At 44.6% G+C, this 23,190-nt stretch overlaps 1 protein-coding gene across 2 annotated transcripts; it reads left to right on the forward strand.

The window, feature by feature from the left end:
• The first annotated feature begins 170 nt into the window (after positions 1–170).
• LOC133639598 (UTP--glucose-1-phosphate uridylyltransferase-like) lies at positions 171–23,189 on the forward strand. Of its 2 annotated transcripts, none has more exons than XM_062033042.1 (10): positions 171–313; positions 1,024–1,139; positions 1,217–1,324; positions 4,506–4,691; positions 4,757–4,890; positions 17,314–17,611; positions 17,683–17,880; positions 17,940–18,182; positions 22,839–22,943; positions 22,999–23,189. In XM_062033042.1, the coding sequence occupies exons 2-10, from the start codon at positions 1,041–1,043 to the stop codon at positions 23,104–23,106; spliced, it is 1,479 nt and encodes a 492-aa protein (XP_061889026.1). In that variant the 5' UTR covers positions 171–313; positions 1,024–1,040; the 3' UTR covers positions 23,107–23,189. The 2 variants fall into 2 exon arrangements, with proteins under 2 accessions (XP_061889026.1, XP_061889025.1); XM_062033041.1 differs by lacking the exon at positions 171–313 and adding an exon at positions 815–948.
• The last annotated feature ends 1 nt before the right edge of the window (position 23,190 follows it).

Consider the following 23,190-nt stretch of genomic DNA (forward strand, 5'->3'; position numbering starts at 1 on the left):
TGTTTTCAATGATTTACTTTTTTAATTTTAATTTATAATTGTGTTTGCTAATCACAAAAGTTTACTCTGACTTCAGTCTTGTTTTGGCTTGTCGCGGCATTTCGTGATCGACAGGTGCGTCGGACCAATCAGTGCTCCCGCTCAGTCGTACGTCACGGAGGGGGCGGGGCGGTGTCATGTCCCGGATGCTAACGAGCTAGCTAAAAGAGGATGGTGACGTTTGGTCCATTTCGGTCAACTTGTGGACTTTGCAAGTGAACTTTAGGACCCTCAAAGTCCGTGTTGGCGTTCGAAGTCCGTCCTGCGTCTTCAGGTGAGCACTTCCCAGTGAACATTGACGTTTATTGACGTCTTTCATCAATAACCCAAGTTACTCTTATTTAAAAGTTCAACTTATCTTCCTGCTTAACTTCTGACTCTTTGAGCCCGACGTGCCAATTTAAAGGTCACGCTGTCAAACACAAAACGCAAAATCAACTGACTTGTAGAAAAATATGTCATTTTGTAATAAATTACTTTTATTATGAAGTGTTGTCGTTAGTACAATGACGTCATGAGGAGGGTGACCTCTGATTGACTGCCCAGAACAACACTTCCGTTATATTTGAGAATAAACTGAAGTGATTTTTAATACCTATATGTGTGGCGTAAAATGAGTATAAGCATATAAAAGGATCGAATAAGCTTGGCTTCTTCCTACTGCTTTTCTCTTAGACAAGTTTGATGACGTTGCTGTGCTGGTAAACAATCGATTGACGTGTAATGACGTATATTTGTACCACACACACACACTGTTGTGATTGGCGGTGAGGCTTGTGGGCGGGGCTTATGGAATGTTTGGGTCCAAGCTGTCAATCTGTGACCTTTGCTGAGGATGAGGAGGGAGAGCTTTGTTGCCTGACTCTGCGTGCTTAGTGAGCGGCGACGCCATGTCTCTGACGGTGGCGGGTGAGTTGGGGTTTTTTTGTGCGATTTCCTAACGGCGGCGTCCGCCACTCCAACGCGCCGCGTGTTTGTGTGCAGACCTGAGCCGAGGAGCCATGACGGAGTTCCAGGAGAAACTGCGGCAGCAGCACCAGGAGTCCATGCAGCGCGAGCTGGAGGAGCTGCTCGCCACCGCCGGCGACGCCGAGGCCCAGGTGGGCCCCTGGAAGAAGGGAGGGTCAGAGGTTAGGCTCGCTGGAACAGGAAGTCCCTAAGAAATGTTTCGTTGCAGCGCTGCAGGAAAGACTTTGAGGGCTTCAAGAGGCTCTTCAACGCCTTCCTGCAGGTCAAAGGTCCCGCCGTGGACTGGGCCAAAATCAGCCGGCCGCCAGAGGACGCCGTGAGTACCGCCGTGACTGAAAGGGAGGGGGAAAGATGAAAACATCAAAGGGCACAGCGCTGGTGCAACCAGCGGCGCCGCTTCTACACACAGCTACAAAAGTGAACAAAAGAGCAATAAATTTATATTTTTCGGACTATAAGTCGCAGTTTTTTTCATAGTTTGGAGCGACTTATGTGTGAAATTATTAACACATTAGCGTAAAATATCAAATAATATTATTTATCTCATTCACGTAAGAGACTAGACCAGGGGTCACCAACGCGGTGCCCGCGGGCACCAGGTAGCCCGTAAGGACCAGATGAGTAGCCCGCTGGCCTGTTCTAAAAATAGCTCAAATAGCAGCACTTACCAGTGAGCTGCCTCTATTTTTTTAAATTGTATTTATTTACTAGCAAGCTGGTCTCGCTTTGCCCGACATTTTTAATTCTAAGAGAGACAAAACTCAAATAGAATTTGAAAATCCAAGAAAATATTTTAAAGACTTGGTCTTCACTTGTTTAAATAAATTCATTATTTTTTTTACTTTGCTTCTTATAACTTTCAGAAAGACAATTTTAGAGAAAAAATACAACCTTAAAAATGATTTTAGGATTTTTAAACACATATACCTTTTTACCTTTTAAATTCCCTCCTCTTCTTTCCTGACAATGTAAATCAATGTTCAAGTAAACCTATTTTTTTTTATTGTAAAGAATAATAAATACATTTTAATTTAATTCTTCATTTTAGCTTCTGTTTTTTCGACAAAGAATATTTGTGAAATATTTCTTCAAACTTATGATTAAAATTCAAAAAAATTATTCTGGCAAATCTAGAAAATCTGTAGAATCAAATTTAAATCTTATTTCAAAGTCTTTTGAATTTCTTTTAAAATTTTTGTTCTGGAAAATCTAGAAGAAATAATGATTTGTCTTTGTTAGAAATATAGCTTGGTCCAATTTGTTATATATTCTAACAAAGTGTAGATTGGATTTTATCCTATTTAAAATATGTCATTAAAATTGTAAAATTAATCTTAATCAGGAAAAATTACTAATGATGTCCCATAAATTCTTTTAATTTTTTTTAAAAAGATTCGAATTAACTAGTTTTTCTCTTCTTTTTTTCGGTTGAATTTTGAATTTTAAAGAGTCGAAATTGAAGATGAACTATATTTCAAAATTTAATTAGCATTTTTTTCGTGTTTTCTCCTCTTTTAAACCATTCAATTAAGTGTAAATATCATTAATTATTAATAATGACAGAGTTAAAGGTAAATTGAGCAAATTGGCTATTTCTGGCAATTTATTTAAGTGTGTATCAAACTGGTAGCCCTTCGCATTAATCAGTACCCAAGAAGTAGCTCTTGCTTTCAAAAAGGTTGGTGACCCTTGGACTAGACGTATAAGATTTCATGGGATTTAGCGATTAGGAGTGACAGATTGTTTGGTAAACGTATAGCATATGTTAAAGAGGTTCATTTAGCCTACTAATGTGTATTTATAAATGGTTGATTTATATAGGCTAGTAAGGTCAAGTTTTGTACCTGACAAGTTTCGGCTATCTTGCTTCTGCAGCCTTCCTCAGAGGTGTCACGTGATGTTAGTGTGACGTCACCTGTGACGTGTTATATGGATTGTTCCATCCCACCTGAAGTGGCGGGATGGCGGTGTCCCCTGGTGTGCGTCGGGGGTAGGGCGGGGCGCCCCCTGTCGTCCGGATGTCCACCAAACGGCCGGGGGTGGCCCTGCAGGACTGTGTCCCGGGTGTGGGATAGTTGGTAGGCTCCCTCGTCCCTGTTGACAGTCTTTGGGGCCCGCTTCCTGATTTCAACCGCCTCTTTGATCCACCACTTCAGGTGGGATGGAACAATCCATATAACACGTCACAGGTGACGTCACACTAACATCACGTGACACCTCTGAGGAAGGCTGCAGAAGCAAGATAGCCGAAACTTGTCAGCTACAAAACTTTACCTTACTAGCCTATATAAATCAACCATTTATAAAAAAAACGTATAGCATGTTCTATATGTTATAGTTATTTGAATGACTCTTACCATAATATGTTACGTTAACATACCAGTTGGTTATTTATGCCTCATATAACGTACACTTATTCAGCCTGTTGTTCACTATTCTTTAGACATTTTAAATTGCCTTTCAAATGTCTATTCTTGGTGTTGGCTTTTATCAAATACATTTACCCCAAAAATGCGACTTATACTCCAGTGCGACTTATATATGTTTTTTTCCCTTATTTATTATGCATTTTCGCCCGGTGCGACTTATACTCCGAAAAATACGGTAAATCAAACAACTCCATTGAGGCTTAAATGACATTTAAGCGACGAAACAGGAAGTAGAATGAGACGTCTTCATACTTGCCAACCTTGAGACCTCCGAATTGGGGTTTGGTGGTAGCGGGGGGTGTATATTGTAGCGTCCCGGAAGAGTTAGTGCTGCAAGGGATTCTGGGTATTTGTTCTGTTGTGTTACGGCGCAGATGTTATCACGAAATGTGTTTGTCATTCTTGTTTGGCGTGGGTTCACAGTGTGGCGCATATTTGTAACAGTGTTAAAGTTGTTTATACGGAATACCCTCAGTGTGACCTGTATGGCTGTTGACCAAGTATGCCTTGCATTCACTTAAGCGTGTGGAAAAGCCGCATATATTATGTGACTGGGCCGGCACGCTGTTTGTATTGATGAAAAGCAGACGTGACGACAGGTTGTAGAGGACGTTAAAAGCAGTGATTTCAAGGCACGCCCCCAATATTGTTGTCCGGGTGGAAATCAGGAGAAATTTGGGAGAATGGTTGCCCCGGGAGACTTTCAGGAGGGGCACTGAAATTCAGGAGTGTCCCGGGAAAATCGGGAGGGTTGGCAAGTATGGACGTCTTCATGTTGCTCAGAAGGAACATCATCAGGAAGGTTGTACCCTCTCTTTAAATCACGCACACCTTCCCAGAATAGCGGCGCCCACTAAAGGCCACGGCCAAGAATAGCGGTGCCATGTTGATTTTCGGACATGTGACCTTAGGACACCTGCTGGTTTGCAGGGACGAGCCCCGCCCCCCGCCCACCCCCCCTGCGTCGGCCATGTTTGAACCAGGCCAAGGTTCAGCGCAAACAAATGTGTCCGCGTGTTGTCGTAGGTAGCTCCGCCCCCCCCTGAGGTGAGGATGTTTGATTGACAGATCCAAGCGTACGAGAAGATCAAGGCCAGGGGTCTCCCGGACGACATCGCCGCCAGCCTCAACAAGCTGGCGGTGCTCAAGCTGAATGGCGGCCTGGGCACCAGCATGGGCTGCAAGGGTCCCAAGAGTCTCATCAGCGTCCGCAACGAGAACACCTTCCTGGATCTCACCGTGCAGCAGATTGAGGTAACGGCCGCTGTGGCCCCGCCTCCAAACACCTGCCTCACCTCTTCTTCTTCTGCCGATGTCAGCACTTGAACAAAAGCTTCAAGGCCGACGTTCCTTTGGTGCTCATGAACTCCTTCAACACAGACCAGGAGACCAAGAAGATCCTGCAGAAGTACAAACATCGTCGCATCAAGATCCACACCTTCAACCAGAGCAGGTAGTAGTAGACCTAAGTATTCATCAAGTACCACCATCATGACAACATTAAATACAGTAGTGTAGTAGACCTAAGTATTCATCAAGTACCACCATAATGACAACATTAAATACAGTAGTGTAGTAGACCTAAGTATTCATCAAGTACCACCATAATGACAACATTAAAATACAGTAGTGTAGTAGACCTAAGTATTCATCAAGTACCACCATAATGACAACATTAAATACAGTAGTGTAGTAGACCTAAGTATTCATCAAGTACCACCATCATGACAACATTCAAGTACAGTAGTGTAGTAGACCTAAGTATTCATCAAGTACCACCATAATGACAACATTAAAATACAGTAGTGTAGTAGATCTAAGTATTCATCAAGTACCACCATAATGACAACATTAAAATACAGTAGTGTAGTAGACCTAAGTATTCATCAAGTACCACCATAATGACAACATTAAATACAGTAGTGTAGTAGACCTAAGTATTCATCAAGTACCACCATAATGACAACATTAAAATACAGTAGTGTAGTAGACCTAAGTATTCATCAAGTACCACCATAATGACAACATTAAAATACAGTAGTGTAGTAGACCTAAGTATTCATCAAGTACCACCATAATGACAACATTAAAATACAGTAGTGTAGTAGACCTAAGTATTCATCAAGTACCACCATCATGACAACATTCAAGTACAGTAGTGTAGTAGACCTAAGTATTCATCAAGTACCACCATAATGACAACATTAAATACAGTAGTGTAGTAGACCTAAGTATTCATCAAGTACCACCATAATGACAACATTAAATACAGTAGTGTAGTAGATCTAAGTATTCATCAAGTACCACCATAATGACAACATTAAAATACAGTAGTGTAGTAGACCTAAGTATTCATCAAGTACCACCATAATGACAACATTAAATACAGTAGTGTAGTAGACCTAAGTATTCATCAAGTACCACCATAATGACAACATTAAAATACAGTAGTGTAGTAGACCTAAGTATTCATCAAGTACCTCCATAATGACAACATTAAAATACAGTAGTGTAGTAGACCTAAGTATTCATCAAGTACCACCACAATGACAACATTAAATACAGTAGTGTAGTAGACCTAAGTATTCATCAAGTACCACCATAATGACAACATTAAAATACAGTAGTGTAGTAGACCTAAGTATTCATCAAGTACCACCATAATGACAACATTAAATACAGTAGTGTAGTAGACCTAAGTATTCATCAAGTACCACCATAATGACAACATTAAAATACAGTAGTGTAGTAGACCTAAGTATTCATCAAGTACCACCATAATGACAACATTAAATACAGGAGTGTAGTAGACCTAAGTATTCATCAAGTACCACCATAATGACAACATTAAATACAGTAGTGTAGTAGACCTAAGTATTCATCAAGTACCACCATAATGACAACATTAAAATACAGGAGTGTAGTAGACCTAAGTATTCATCAAGTACCACCATAATGACAACATTAAAGTACAGTAGTGTAGTAGACCTAAGTATTCATCAAGTACCACCATAATGACAACATTAAAATACAGTAGTGTAGTAGACCTAAGTATTCATCAAGTACCACCATAATGACAACATTAAATACAGTAGTGTAGTAGACCTAAGTATTCATCAAGTACCACCATAATGACAACATTAAAATACAGTAGTGTAGTAGACCTAAGTATTCATCAAGTACCACCATAATGACAACATTAAATACAGGAGTGTAGTAGACCTAAGTATTCATCAAGTACCACCATAATGACAACATTAAATACAGTAGTGTAGTAGACCTAAGTATTCATCAAGTACCACCATAATGACAACATTAAAATACAGGAGTGTAGTAGACCTAAGTATTCATCAAGTACCACCATAATGACAACATTAAAGTACAGTAGTGTAGTAGACCTAAGTATTCATCAAGTACCACCATAATGACAACATTAAAATACAGTAGTGTAGTAGACCTAAGTATTCATCAAGTACCACCATAATGACAACATTAAATACAGTAGTGTAGTAGACCTAAGTATTCATCAATTACCACCATAATGACAACATTAAAGTACAGTAGTGTAGTAGACCTAAGTATTCATCAAGTACCACCATAATGACAACATTAAATACAGTAGTGTAGTAAACCTAAGTATTCATCAAGTACCACCATAATGACAACATTAAATACAGTAGTGTAGTAGACCTAAGTATTCATCAAGTACCACCATAATGACAACATTAAAGTACAGTAGTGTAGTAGACCTAAGTATTCATTAAAAACAAGGCAGAGGTTTTATTTAACTAGTACATTTTCTATTTTGCCCCCTGTAACATGACACACAGTTTGAAGAGTAACACTGTGTTTGAATATTTCATGAAGCGATTCTTCGATGTACCACTAGATGGAGCCACAGTTTGAGAACCACTGATTCATCTTTCATAGTTTTTATGTTCATAACGTTGTAATATTCTTGACAAAACCAGTCCCAAATGGTTGTGCTGCATACATTGTTGGTCTATTAACACTTTATGGTTTTGTTATTAATGTGTAATAAACGTGTTATTAATCGTTAGATGCAAAATCTCACCAAATTTGTCCCATTTGTTTGTGCTGCAGAAAGTTTTGGTCTAACTAGTTTAGATTTGATGTTACTAACTATAATTAACACAAATAACTTCAAAAGTACAATAGTTGGAACAAAATTCAATCAAGTTTGGGGAGATTTGGTCATTATTGGGGTGTAGCTATGATTGATAACACCTTAATTACACATTAATGAACACTAATTACTTCAAATAGTATATAGTAACACCTTAATTACATGTTAATACACACATAACTTAAAAAGTGTAATAGTAACATCTTAATTACACGTTAATAAACACTAATAACTTAAAAGTGTAATAGTAACACCTTAATTACACGTTAAGTTAAGTTAAGGTAGCAATGATTGTCACACACACACTAGGTGTGGTGAAATTTGTCCTCTGCATTTGACCCATCCGCTCCCCTCACTTCCTAGGGGGTGATCCACACTAATAACTTAAAAAGTATAGTAGTAACACCTTAATTACACGTTAATAAACACTAATAACTTCAAAAGTATAACAGTAACAAATTAATAAACACTAACTTAAAAAGTGTAATAGTAACACCTTAAATACATGTTAAACACTAATAACTTTAAAAAGTATAACAGTAACACCTTAATTACACGTTAATAGACACTAATAACCTAAACGGTATTAGTAACACCTTAATTACACGTGAATAACCACTAACAACTTAAAAGTATAATAGTAACACCTTAATTACACGTTACTAAACACTAATAACTTAAAAGTATAATAGTAACACCTTAATTACACGTTAATAAACACTAATAACTTCAAAAGTATAATAGTAACACGTTAATAAACACTAACTTAAAAAGTGTAATAGTAACACTTTAAATACATGTTAAACACTAATAACTTTAAAAAGTATAACAGTAATACCTTAATTACACGTTAATAAATACTAATCACTTAGAACGTACAATAGTAACACCTTGAAGGCCTACTGAAAGCCACTACTACCGACCACACAGTCTGATAGTTTATATATCAATGATGAAATCTTAACATTGCAACACATGCCAATACGGCTGGGTTAACTTATAAAGTGCAATTTTAAAATTCCCGCCACACTTCCGATTGAAAAAGCCTTCGGAGGATGAGTATGCGCGTGACGTCAATCATTGAACCGGAAGTATTGGTACCCCATTGGATACAATACAAAAAAGCTCTGTTTTCATTTCATAATTCCACAGTATTCTGGACATCTGTGTTGGTGAATCTTTTGCAATTTGTTTAATGAACAATGGAGGCTGCAAAGAAGAACGTTGTAGATGGGATCGGTGTATAGCGGCGGCTGTAGCAACACAACAAGGATTACTCACTTGGATAGCAGACGCGCTAGCCGATGCTAACCGGCCACCGCACGGATGATCGGGTGAAGTCCTTATTCGCGCCGTCAATCGCTGGAACGCAGGTGAGCACGGGTGTTGATGAGCTGGGCAGATGAGGGCTGGCTGGCGTAGGTGGAGCGCTAATGTTTTTATCATAGCTCTGTGAGCTCCGGTTGCTAAGTTAGCCTTAGCGTCGTTAGCAACAGCATTGTTAAGCTTTGCCAGGCTGAGATCTATTAACCGTGTAGTTACATGTACATGGTTTAATACTATTGTCGATCTTCTGTCTATCCTTCCAGTCAGGGATTTATTTATTTTGTTTCTATCTGCATTTGAGACAGATGCTATCACGTTAGCTCGTAGCTAATGCTAATGAGCTTCGTCGATGTATTGTCGTGGAGATACAAGTCACTGTGAATGTCCATTTCGCGTTCTCGACTCTCATTTTCAAGAGGATATAGTATCCGAGGTGGTTAAAATACAAATCCGTGACCCACAATAGAAAAAGGAGAGAGTGTGGAATCCAATGAGCCAGCTTGTACCTAAATTACGGTCAGAGCGAAAAAAAATATGTATTTCACTGCATTCTAGTCCTTCACTCTAACGTTCCTCGTCCACGAATCTTTCATCCTCGCTCAAATTAATGGGGTAATGGTCCGAATAGCTCTAGCTGCGTTGAAAACAATAGGAAAATATGAGGGAGTGAACAACTGACAACGTCAGGCTACTTCCGGTAGGGGCAAGGTTTTTTTTATCAGAGACCAAAAGTTGCGAACTTTATCGACGTTGTTCTATACTAAATCCTTTCAGCAAAAATATGGCAATATCGCAAAATGATCAAGTATGACACATAGAATGGATCTGCTATCCCCGTTTAAATAAAAAAAAATTCATTTTAGTAGGCCTTTAATTACATGTTAATAGACACTAATAACTTAAAAAGTATATTAGTAACACCTTAATTACACGTGAATAACCACTAACAACTTAAAAGTATAATAGTAACACCTTAATTACACGTTAAAAAACACTAATAACTTCAAAAGTATAATAGTTACACGTTAATAAACACTAACTTAAAAAGTGAAATAGTAACACCTTAAATACATGTTCAACACTAATAACTTTAAAAAAGTATAATAGTAGCACCTTAATTACACGTTAATAAACACTAATCACTTAAAAAGTATTAGTAACACCTTAATAAACAGTCTAAAATTCTAACAATGAAACATGTGACCACTAGAGGGCGTGCTAGCTGCAGGTGATGATGATGATGTGCATGTTGGACCACTAGAGGGCGTGCTAGCTGCAGGTGATGATGATGATGTGCATGTTGGACCACTAGAGGGCGTGCTGTCTGCAGGTGATGATGATGATGTGCATGTTGGACCACTAAAGGGCGTGCTGTCTGCAGGTGATGATGATGATGTGCATGTTGGACCACTAGAGGGCGTGCTAGCTGCAGGTGATGATGATGATGTGCATGTTGGACCACTAAAGGGCGTGCTGTCTGCAGGTGATGATGATGATGTGCATGTTGGACCACTAGAGGGCGTGCTAGCTGCAGGTGATGATGATGATGTGCATGTTGGACCACTAGAGGGCGTGCTGTCTGCAGGTGATGATGATGATGTGCATGTTGGACCACTAAAGGGCGTGCTGTCTGCAGGTGATGATGATGATGTGCATGTTGGACCACTAGAGGGCGTGCTAGCTGCAGGTGATGATGATGATGTGCATGTTGGACCACTAAAGGGCGTGCTGTCTGCAGGTGATGATGATGATGTGCATGTTGGACCACTAAAGGGCGTGCTGTCTGCAGGTGATGATGATGATGTGCATGTTGGACCACTAGAGGGCGTGCTAGCTGCAGGTGATGATGATGTGCATGTTGGACCACTAGAGGGCGTGCTGTCTGCAGGTGATGATGATGATGATGTGCATGTTGGACCACTAGAGGGCGTGCTGTCTGCAGGTGATGATGATGATGGTCCACTAGAGGGCGTGCTAGCTGCAGGTGATGATGATGATGGTCCACTAGAGGGCGTGCTAGCTGCAGGGGATGATGATGATGTGCATGTTGGACCACTAGAGGGCGTGCTAGCTGCAGGTGATGATGATGATGTGCATGTTGGACCACTAGAGGGCGTGCTGTCTGCAGGTGATGATGATGATGTGCATGTTGGACCACTAAAGGGCGTGCTGTCTGCAGGTGATGATGATGATGTGCATGTTGGACCACTAGAGGGCGTGCTGTCTGCAGGTGATGATGATGATGTGCATGTTGGACCACTAGAGGGCGTGCTAGCTGCAGGTGATGATGATGATGTGCATGTTGGACCACTAGAGGGCGTGCTGTCTGCAGGTGATGATGATGATGTGCATGTTGGACCACTAAAGGGCGTGCTGTCTGCAGGTGATGATGATGATGTGCATGTTGGACCACTAGAGGGCGTGCTAGCTGCAGGTGATGATGATGATGTGCATGTTGGACCACTAAAGGGCGTGCTGTCTGCAGGTGATGATGATGATGTGCATGTTGGACCACTAAAGGGCGTGCTGTCTGCAGGTGATGATGATGATGTGCATGTTGGACCACTAGAGGGCGTGCTAGCTGCAGGTGATGATGATGTGCATGTTGGACCACTAGAGGGCGTGCTGTCTGCAGGTGATGATGATGATGATGTGCATGTTGGACCACTAGAGGGCGTGCTGTCTGCAGGTGATGATGATGATGGTCCACTAGAGGGCGTGCTAGCTGCAGGTGATGATGATGATGGTCCACTAGAGGGCGTGCTAGCTGCAGGGGATGATGATGATGTGCATGTTGGACCACTAGAGGGCGTGCTGTCTGCAGGTGATGATGATGATGGTCCACTAGAGGGCGTGCTAGCTGCAGGTGATGATGATGATGGTCCACTAGAGGGCGTGCTAGCTGCAGGTGATGATGATGATGGTCCACTAGAGGGCGTGCTAGCTGCAGGGGATGATGATGATGTGCATGTTGGACCACTAGAGGGCGTGCTGTCTGCAGGTGATGATGATGATGGTCCACTAGAGGGCGTGCTAGCTGCAGGTGATGATGATGATGGTCCACTAGAGGGCGTGCTAGCTGCAGGTGATGATGATGATGTGCATGTTGGACCACTAGAGGGCGTGCTGTCTGCAGGTGATGATGATGATGGTCCACTAGAGGGCGTGCTAGCTGCAGGTGATGATGATGATGTGCATGTTGGACCACTAGAGGGCGTGCTGTCTGCAGGTGATGATGATGATGTGCATGTTGGACCACTAGAGGGCGTGCTAGCTGCAGGTGATGATGATGATGTGCATGTTGGACCACTAGAGGGCGTGCTAGCTGCAGGTGATGATGATGATGTGCATGTTGGACCACTAGAGGGCGTGCTAGCTGCAGGTGATGATGATGATGTGCATGTTGGACCACTAGAGGGCGTGCTAGCTGCAGGTGATGATGATGATGTGCATGTTGGACCACTAGAGGGCGTGCTGTCTGCAGGTGATGATGATGATGTGCATGTTGGACCACTAGAGGGCGTGCTAGCTGCAGGTGATGATGATGTGCATGTAGGACCACTAGAGGGCGTGCTGTCTGCAGGTGATGATGATGATGTGCATGTTGGACCACTAGAGGGCGTGCTAGCTGCAGGTGATGATGATGATGGTCCACTAGAGGGCGTGCTAGCTGCAGGGGATGATGATGATGTGCATGTTGGACCACTAGAGGGCGTGCTGTCTGAAGGTGATGATGATGATGGTCCACTAGAGGGCGTGCTAGCTGCAGGTGATGATGATGATGGTCCACTAGAGGGCGTGCTAGCTGCAGGTGATGATGATGATGTGCATGTTGGACCACTAGAGGGCGTGCTGTCTGCAGGTGATGATGATGATGGTCCACTAGAGGGCGTGCTAGCTGCAGGTGATGATGATGATGTGCATGTTGGACCACTAGAGGGCGTGCTGTCTGCAGGTGATGATGATTATGTGCATGTTGGACCACTAGAGGGCGTGCTAGCTGCAGGTGATGATGATGATGTGCATGTTGGACCACTAGAGGGCGTGCTAGCTGCAGGTGATGATGATGATGTGCATGTTGGACCACTAGAGGGCGTGCTAGCTGCAGGTGATGATGATGATATGCATGTTGGACCACTAGAGGGCGTACTAGCTGCAGGTGATGATGATGATGTGCATGTTGGACCACTAGAGGGCGTGCTGTCTGCAGGTGATGATGATTATGTGCATGTTGGACCACTAGAGGGCGTACTAGCTGCAGGTGATGATGATGTGCATGTTGGACCACTAGAGGGCGTGCTAGCTGCAGGTGATGATGATGATGTGCATGTTGGACCACTAGAGGGCGTGCTAGCTGCAGGTGATGATGATTATGTGCATGTTGGCCCACTAGAGGGCGTGCTAGCTGCAGGTGATGATGATGATGTGCATGTTGGACCACTAGAGGGCGTGCTAGCTGCAGGTGATGATGATGATGATGTGCATGTTGGACCACTAGAGGGCGTGCTAGCTGCAGGTGATGATGATGATGATGTGCATGTTGGACCACTAGAGGGCGTGCTGTCTGCAGGTGATGATGATGATGTGCATGTTGGACCACTAGAGGGCGTGCTAGCTGCAGGTGATGATGATGATGTGCATGTTGGACCACTAGAGGGCGTGCTAGCTGCAGGTGATGATGATGATATGCATGTTGGACCACTAGAGGGCGTACTAGCTGCAGGTGATGATGATGATGTGCATGTTGGACCACTAGAGGGCGTGCTAGCTGCAGGTGATGATGATGATGTGCATGTTGGACCACTAGAGGGTGTGCTGTCTGCAGGTGATGATGATGATGTTCATGTTGGACCACTAGAGGGCGTGCTAGCTGCAGGTGATGATGATGATATGCATGTTGGACCACTAGAGGGCGTGCTAGCTGCAGGTGATGATGATGATATGCATGTTGGACCACTAGAGGGCGTACTAGCTGCAGGTGATGATGATGATGTGCATGTTGGACCACTAGAGGGCGTGCTGTCTGCAGGTGATGATGATTATGTGCATGTTGGACCACTAGAGGGCGTACTAGCTGCAGGTGATGATGATGATGTGCATGTTGAACCACTAGAGGGCGTGCTAGCTGCAGGTGATGATGATTATGTGCATGTTGGCCCACTAGAGGGCGTGCTAGCTGCAGGTGATGATGATGATGTGCATGTTGGACCACTAGAGGGCGTGCTAGCTGCAGGTGATGATGATGATGATGATGATGTGCATGTTGGACCACTAGAGGGCGTGCTAGCTGCAGGTGATGATGATGATGTGCATGTTGGACCACTAGAGGGCGTGCTAGCTGCAGGTGATGATGATGATGATGATGTGCATGTTGGACCACTAGAGGGCGTGCTAGCTGCAGGTGATGATGATGATGTGCATGTTGGACCACTAGAGGGCGTGCTAGCTGCAGGTGATGATGATGATGTGCATGTTGGACCACTAGAGGGCGTGCTGTCTGCAGGTGATGATGATGATGTGCATTTTGGACCACTAGAGGGCGTGCTGTCTGCAGGTGATGATGATGATGTGCATGTTGGACCACTAGAGGGCGTGCTAGCTGCAGGTGATGATGATTATGTTCATGTTGGACCACTAGAGGGCGTGCTGTCTGCAGGTGATGATGATTATGTGCATGTTGGACCACTAGAGGGCGTACTAGCTGCAGGTGATGATGATGTGCATGTTGGACCACTAGAGGGCGTGCTAGCTGCAGGTGATGATGATGATGATGTGCATGTTGGACCACTAGAGGGCGTGCTGTCTGCAGGTGATGATGATGATGTGCATGTTGGACCACTAGAGGGCGTGCTGTCTGCAGGTGATGATGATGATAGTCCACTAGAGGGCGTGCTAGCTGCAGGTGATGATGATGATGTGCATGTTGGACCACTAGAGGGCGTGCTGTCTGCAAGTGATGATGATGATGTGCATGTTGGACCACTAGAGGGCGTGCTGTCTGCAGGTGATGATGATTATGTGCATGTTGGACCACTAGAGGGCGTACTAGCTGCAGGTGATGATGATGATGTGCATGTTGGACCACTAGAGGGCGTGCTAGCTGCAGGTGATGATGATTATGTGCATGTTGGCCCACTAGAGGGCGTGCTAGCTGCAGGTGATGATGATGATGTGCATGTTGGACCACTAGAGGGCGTGCTAGCTGCAGGTGATGATGATGATGATGATGATGTGCATGTTGGACCACTAGAGGGCGTGCTAGCTGCAGGTGATGATGATGATGTGCATGTTGGACCACTAGAGGGCGTGCTAGCTGCAGGTGATGATGATGATGATGATGTGCATGTTGGACCACTAGAGGGCGTGCTAGCTGCAGGTGATGATGATGATATGCATGTTGGACCACTAGAGGGTGTACTAGCTGCAGGTGATGATGATGATGTGCATGTTGGACCACTAGAGGGCGTGCTAGCTGCAGGTGATGATGATGATGTGCATGTTGGACCACTAGAGGGCGTGCTGTCTGCAGGTGATGATGATGATGTTCATGTTGGACCACTAGAGGGCGTGCTAGCTGCAGGTGATGATGATGATATGCATGTTGGACCACTAGAGGGCGTGCTAGCTGCAGGTGATGATGATGATATGCATGTTGGACCACTAGAGGGCGTAGTAGCTGCAGGTGGACCACTAGAGGGCGTGCTGTCTGCAGGTGATGATGATGATGTGCATTTTGGACCACTAGAGGGCGTGCTGTCTGCAGGTGATGATGATGATGTGCATGTTGGACCACTAGAGGGCGTGCTAGCTGCAGGTGATGATGATTATGTTCATGTTGGACCACTAGAGGGCGTGCTGTCTGCAGGTGATGATGATTATGTGCATGTTGGACGACTAGAGGGCGTGCTAGCTGCAGGTGATGATGATGATGATGTGCATGTTGGACCACTAGAGGGCGTGCTAGCTGCAGGTGATGATGATGATGTGCATGTTGGACCACTAGAGTGCGTGCTAGCTGCAGGTGATGATGATGATGTGCATGTTGGACCACTAGAGGGCGTGCTGTCTGCAGGTGATGATGATGATGTGCATGTTGGACCACTAGAGGGCGTGCTGTCTGCAGGTGATGATGATGATGTGCATGTTGGACCACTAGAGGGCGTGCTGTCTGCAGGTGATGATGATGATAGTCCACTAGAGGGCGTGCTAGCTGCAGGTGATGATGATGATGTGCATGTTGGACCACTAGAGGGCGTGCTGTCTGCAAGTGATGAGGATGATGGTCCACTAGAGGGTGTGCTAGCTGCAGGTGATGATGATGATGGTCCACTAGAGGGCGTGCTAGCTGCAGGTGACGATGATGATGTGCATGTTGGACCACTAGAGGGCGTGCTGTCTGCAGGTGATGATGATGATGGTCCACTAGAGGGCGTGCTAGCTGCAGGTGATGATGATGATGTGCATGTTGGACCACTAGAGGGCGTGCTAGCTGCAGGTGATGATGATGATGTGCATGTTGGACCACTAGAGGGCGTGCTAGCTGCAGGTGATGATGATGATGTGCATGTTGGACCACTAGAGGGCGTGCTAGCTGCAGGTGATGATGATGATGTGCATGTTGGACCACTAGAGGGCATGCTAGCTGCAGGTGATGATGATGATGATGATGTGCATGTTGGACCACTAGAGGGCATGCTAGCTGCAGGTGATGATGATGATGTGCATGTTGGACCACTAGAGGGCGTGCTAGCTGCAGGTGATGATGATGATGTGCATGTTGGACCACTAGAGGGCGTGCTGTCTGCAGGTGATGATGATGATGTGCATGTTGGACCACTAGAGGGCGTGCTGTCTGCAGGTGATGATGATGATAGTCCACTAGAGGGCGTGCTAGCTGCAGGTGATGATGATGATGTGCATGTTGGACCACTAGAGGGCGTGCTGTCTGCAAGTGATGATGATGATGGTCCACTAGAGGGCGTGCTAGCTGCAGGTGATGATGATGATGGTCCACTAGAGGGCGTGCTAGCTGCAGGTGACGATGATGATGTGCATGTTGGACCACTAGAGGGCGTGCTGTCTGCAGGTGATGATGATGATGGTCCACTAGAGGGCGTGCTAGCTGCAGGTGATGATGATGATGTGCATGTTGGACCACTAGAGGGCGTGCTAGCTGCAGGTGATGATGTGCATGTTGGACCACTAGAGGGCGTGCTAGCTGCAGGTGATGATGATGATGTGCATGTTGGACCACTAGAGGGCGTGCTAGCTGCAGGTGATGATGATGATGTGCATGTTGGACCACTAGAGGGCATGCTAGCTGCAGGTGATGATGATGATGTGCATGTTGGACCACTAGAGGGCGTGCTAGCTGCAGGTGATGATGATGTGCACACCTGGCAGGTACCCGCGCATCAACAAGGAGTCGCTGCTGCCCATCGCCAAGAGCCTGGCGCTGGGCGGGGAGAATGTGGAGGCGTGGTACCCACCGGGTCACGGCGACATCTACACCAGCCTGGCCAACTGTGGTCTCCTGGATGAGCTGCTGGCGGCGGGCAAGGAGTACATCTTCGTGTCCAACATCGACAACCTGGGCGCCACCGTGGACCTCTTCATCCTGCACCAGCTCATCAGCCAGCCCCCCGAGCGCCGCTGTGACTTCATCATGGAGGTCACCGACAAGACGCGCGCCGACGTCAAGGTAACCCGTCGCTCTCCTCGCCATTGGCGCCCTGCCCTGTGGCGTTCTGACGGCCGTGTGGTGGCGAGCAGGGCGGCACGCTGATCCAGTACGAAGACCACCTGAGGCTGCTGGAGATCGCCCAGGTGCCCAAAGCCCACGTGGACGAGTTCAAGTCTGTCAGCAAGTTCAAGATCTTCAACACCAACAACCTATGGATCTCGCTGGCCGCCATCAAGCGTCTCCACAGCGACCAAGCCATGGACATGGAGATCATCGTCAACCCCAAGGTCAGACACGCCCCCTCGCCCGCACAGCCGCCGTGGCATCACTTGCCGCTCTTCCGCAGACGCTGGACGGCGGCCTGAACGTCATCCAGCTGGAGACGGCGGTGGGCGCCGCCATCAAGAGCTTCAAGAACGCCATGGGCGTTAACGTGCCTCGCAGCCGCTTCCTGCCCGTCAAGACCTCGTCCGACCTCCTGCTGGTCATGTCCAACCTGTACAGCCTGGACGCCGGCTCGCTCACTATGAGCCGCCAGCGCGAGTTCCTCACCACACCGCACATCAAGTTAGGAAGCTGCTTCACCAAGGTAACATGCACACTAACACTTAGCTCATTCGCTAACTAGCATGCTAACACTTAGCTCATTCCCTAACTAGCACACTAACACTTGGCTCATTTGCAAAGTGAATAGCTTAGCTCATTTGCTAATTAGCACGCTAACACTTAGCTCATTTGCTAACTAGCACAGTAACACTTAGCTCATTCACTAACTAGCACACTAACACTTAGCTCATTTGCTAACTAGCACACTTAGCTCATTCGCTAACTAGCACGCTAACACTTAGCTCATTCGCTAACTAGCACGTTAACACTTAGCTCATTTGCTAACTAGCACGCTAACACTTAGCTCATTTGCTAACTAGCACACGAACATTTAGCTCATAGCACGCTAGAACTTAGATCGCTCGTTTGCTAACTTGGATGCTAACACTTAGCTCATTCGCTAACTAGCACACTAACACTTAGCTCATTCGCAAAGTGAAAAGCTTAGCTCATTTGCTAACTAGCATGCTAACACTTAGCTCATTCACTAACTAGCACGCTAACACTTATATCATTCGCTAACTAGCACGCTAAGACTTAGCTCATTTGCTAACTAGCACGCTAACTTAGCTCATTCGCTAACTAGCACGCTAACACTTAGCTCATTTGCTAACTAGCACGCTAACACTTAGCTCATTTGCTAACTAGCACGCTAGAACTTAAATCGCTCATTTGGATGCTAACACTTAGCTTATTCGCTAACTAGCATGCTAGCACTTAGCTCATTCGCTAACTAGCACACTAACACTTAGCTCATTCGCAAAGTGAAAAGCTTAGCTCATTTGCTAACTAGCATGCTAACACTTAGCTCATTCACTAACTAGCACGCTAACACTTAGCTCATTCGCTAACTAGCACGCTAACTCTTAGCTCATTCGCTAACTAGCATGCTAACACTTAGCTCATTTGCTAACTAGCACACGAACATTTAGCTCATAGCACGCTAGAACTTAGATCACTCATTCGCTAACTTGGATGCTAACACTTAGCTTATTCGCTAACTAGCACATCAAGACTTAGCTCATTTGCTAATTAGTATACTGAGTTGTGTCCCAATTTGTGCACTTGAGTGCATAAGTGTGTTCATACTGACAAGTATGCTCATATGTCAAAACTTAAAGGCTGAAAAACTTAGTATGCACAAAAAGGATTAAAGGCCTACTGAAATGAATTTGTTTTATTTAAACGGGGATAGCAGATCCATTCTATGTGTCATACTTGATCATTTTGCGATATTGCCATATTTTTGCTGAAAGGATTTAGTATAGAACAACGTCAATAAAGTTCGCAAATTTTGGTCTCTGATAAAAAAAAACCTTGCCCCTACCGGAAGTAGCGTGACGTTGTCAGTTGTTCACTCCCTCATATTTTCCTATTGTTTTCAACGCAGCTAGAGCTATTCGGACCGTGAAAGCGACGATTACCCCATTAATTTGAGCGAGGATGAAAGATTCGTGGACGAGGAACGTTAGAGTGAAGGACTAGAATGCAGTGAAATACATATTTTTTTTCGCTCTGACCGTAACTTAGGTACAAGCTGACTCATTGGATTCCACACTTTCTCCTTTTTCTATTGTGGATCACGGATTTGTATTTTAAACCACCTCGGATACTATATCCTCTTGAAAATGAGAGTCGAGAACGCGAAATGGACATTACAGTGCCTTTTATCTCCACGACAATACATCAACGAAGCTCTTTAGCATCTTTAGCATGAGCTAACGTGATAGCATCTGTCTCAAATGCAGATAGAAACAAAATAAATAAATCCCTGACTGGAAGGATAGACAGAAGATCAACAATACTATTAAACCATGGACATGTAACTACACGGTTAATAGATCTCAGCCTGGCAAAGCTTAACAATGCTGTTGCTAACGACGCTAAGGCTAACTTAGCAACCGGAGCTCACAGAGCTATGATAAAAACATTAGCGCTCCACCTACGCCAGCCAGCCCTCATCTGCTTTGCTCAGCAACACCCATGCTCACCTGCGTTACAGCGATTGACGGCGCGACGAAGGACTTCACCAGATCATCCGTGCGGTGGGTCGGCTAGGCGTCTGCTAGCATCGGCTAGGCGTCTGCTATCCGAGTAAGTGGTCCTTGTGTTGCTACAGCCACCTACAACGTTCTTCTTTGCAGCCTCCATTGTTCATTAAACAAATTGCAAAAGATTCACCAACACAGATGTCCAGAATACTGTGGAATTATGAAATGAAAACAGAGCTTTTTTGTATTGTATTCAATGGAGAAGGCATACCTCTGTTCCTCGGGCTACGTCACACGCATACGTCATCCTTCGAAGGCTTTTTCAACCGGAAGTGTGGCGGGAAATTTAAAATTGCACTTTATAAGTTAACTCGGCCGTATTGGCATGTGTTGCAATGTTAAGATTTCATCATTGATATATAAACTATCAGACTGCGTGGTCGGTAGTAGTGGCTTTCAGTAGGCTAAAGGCCACGCAGTCTGATAGTTGATATATCAATGATGAAATCTTAACATTGCAACACATGCCAATACGGCCGGGTTAACTTATAAAGTGCAATTTTAAATTTCCCGCTAAACTTCCGGTTGAAAACGTCTATGTATGATGACGTATGCGCGTGACGTCAATCGTTGAAACGGAAGTATTGGGACACCATTGAATCCAATACAAAAAAGCTCTGTTTTCATCTCAAAATTCCACAGTATTCTGGACATCTGTGTTGGTGAATCTTTTGCAATTTGTTTAATGAACAATGAAGATTGCAAAGAAGAAAGTTGTAGGTGGATCGGTGTATTAGCGGCGGACTACAGCAACACAACAAGATGGATAGCAGACGCGCTAACCGCCGACCTCACCTTGACTTCCTCCGTCTCCGGGCCGCCGACCGCATCTATGATCGTCGCTCCGTCGATCGCTGGAACACAGGTGAGCACGGGTGTTGACGAGCAGATGAGGGCTGGCTGGCGTAGATGGATAGCTAATGTTTTTAGCATAGCTCTGTAGAGGTCCTGTTGCTAAGTTAGCAACAGCGGCGTCGTTAGCAACATCATTGTTAAGCTTCGCCAGGCTGGAAAGCATTAACCGTGTAGTTACAGGTCCATGGTTTAATAGTATTGTTGATTTTCTGTCTATCCTTCCAGTCAGGGGTTTATTTCTTTTGTTTCTATCTGCATTTAAGCCCGATGTGCTAACACGTTAGCTCCGTAGCTAAAGTGCTTCGCCGATGTATTGTCGTGGAGATAAAAGTCACTGTGAATGTCCATTTCGCGTTCTCGACTCTCATTTTCAAGAGGATATAGTATCCGAGGTGGTTTAAAATACAAATCCGTGATCCACAATAGAAAAAGGAGAAAGTGTGGAAACCCTTGTACGTAAGTTACGGTCAGAGCGAAAAAAGATACGTCCTGCACTGCACTCTAGTCCTTCACTCTCACGTTCCTCATCCACAAATCTTTCATCCTCGCTCAAATTAATGGGGTAATCGTCGCTTTCTCGGTCCGAATCGCTCTCGCTGCTGGTGTAAACAATGGGGAAATGTGAGGAGGCTTTCAACCTGTGACGTCACGCTACTTCCAGTACAGTCAAGGCTTTTTTTATCAGCGACCAAAAGTTGCAACTTTATCGTCGATGTTCTCTACTAAATCTTTTCAGCAAAAATATGGCAATATCGCGAAATGATCAAGTATGACACATAGAATGGGTCTGCTATCCCCGTTTAAATTAAAAAAAATCATTTCAGTAGGCCTTTAAATACACGTATGCACTAAAAAACTATGTATGTTCTTTTGCACTGCAAAAACTAAGTATGCACTTTTGCCTTTAAAAGGCTAAGTATGCACTAAAGAGTCTAAGTGCACCAACTGAGATGCAGCATAACACTTAGCTCATGTGCTAATTAACATTTTGGGCTGTGTCTCGATCGGTGCACTTGTGTACATAGTCATCTGAGTGCTCAATTGTGTTCACACCGACAAGTATACTCAAATGCAGTACAGTAAACTAAGTATGCACTAAAAGACTTTGTACGCACTTTTGTACTGCAAAAACTGTAAACTCTAGGTATGCTCTTTTGCATTTAAAAGATTAAGTATGCACTTTCACCCCAAAAAAACTAAGTATGCACTTAAAAGACTAAGTGCACACTTATGCCCTAAAAAAAATAAGCATGCACTAAACACATTTATGCCCTAACAACTATGTAAGTACACTTATGCCCTAAAAAATGAGTATGCACTATAAACACTAAGTGCACACTTAAGCCCTAAACGACCAAGTATGCACTAAAAAGACTAAGAATACACTTATACTCTGAACAACTAAGTATGCACTAAAAAGACTAAGTACACACTCCTACCCTAAAAAAATATGTATGCACTAAAAAGACTATGTACACATTTGTGCCCTAAAAACTAGGTAAGTACACTTGTGCCCTAAAAAAATGAGTATGCACTATAAACACTAAGTGCACACTTATGCTCTAAACAACTAAGTATGCACTAAAAAGACTAAGTGCACACTTAAGCCCTAAACGACCAAGTATGCACTAAAAAGACTAAGTACACACTTATGCTCTAAACAACTAAGTAGTGCACCAATTGAGACACTTAGCTGGTGTGCTACCTTGGTGGTCATGGCGTGTGGCCCTCAGGTTCAAGAGTTCCTGGCGCGTCTGGACAGCATCCCAGACATGCTGGAGCTGGACCACCTGACCGTGTCGGGCGACGTCACCTTCGGGAAGAACGTGTCGCTGAAGGTAAGCGCTCAGCGTTGTCTGGCTGCTGTGCACCAAGTGACGATGTCGCCGCCAGGGAACCGTCATCATCATCGCCAACCACGGCGAGCGCATCGACATTCCCTCCGGCGCCATGCTGGAGAACAAGATCGTGTCAGGGAACCTGCGCATCCTGGACCACTGAGGAGACATCAGCTCACCCTCAATAAACAGCTTCCCCTGGCTCTTATTGTGAAATCTTTGCAGGAAGTGAAACGAAAACCACGAC

This window comes from Entelurus aequoreus, linkage group LG22 (genome assembly GCF_033978785.1).
Source record: "Entelurus aequoreus isolate RoL-2023_Sb linkage group LG22, RoL_Eaeq_v1.1, whole genome shotgun sequence".
In the NCBI taxonomy this organism is placed as follows: Eukaryota; Metazoa; Chordata; class Actinopteri; order Syngnathiformes; family Syngnathidae; genus Entelurus; species Entelurus aequoreus.